General features: G+C 45.1%; 1 protein-coding gene across 1 annotated transcript in view; it reads right to left on the bottom strand.

Annotated features, from left to right (window-relative positions):
- The window catches only part of SENP1 (SUMO1/sentrin specific peptidase 1), a gene marked incomplete at both ends in the record, with an annotated part of 5,564 nt that extends 5,409 nt beyond the window's left edge, over positions 1-155 (bottom strand). Inside the window, one exon of the mRNA XM_009875877.1 lies at positions 117-155. Within this exon, the coding sequence (XP_009874179.1) occupies positions 117-155 (39 nt within the window). The remainder of the gene's footprint in view (positions 1-116) is intronic.
- Positions 156-224: the final 69 nt, after the last annotated feature.

Raw genomic sequence — 224 nt, 5'->3', positions numbered from 1 at the left:
AGTCGTAGACGCTGGTCCTGAAAATAAAAAGAAAAATCACGACTCACCTGAGAACCTGCGTCGCTTTTCTAATTTCTGTGAGGAAACGGAGCAGGAAAAATAAAAGGGGCACTTACAGCTCTTTGATCCACAGCTCCGCCTGGAAGAACGGGAGGCTGGAGAGAAAAGAAAAGCGTGAGCAGAAGGAATTGCCTGAAAAAGGATTTTTTTTTTAAGAGCGACGG

The sequence above is a fragment of the Apaloderma vittatum genome, unplaced genomic scaffold, assembly GCF_000703405.1.
Source record: "Apaloderma vittatum isolate BGI_N311 unplaced genomic scaffold, ASM70340v1 scaffold28070, whole genome shotgun sequence".
Lineage (NCBI taxonomy): Eukaryota > Metazoa > Chordata > Aves > Trogoniformes > Trogonidae > Apaloderma > Apaloderma vittatum.
Note: the sequence above shows the minus strand (reverse complement) of the source record. Positions and strands in the feature narration are given on the sequence as shown.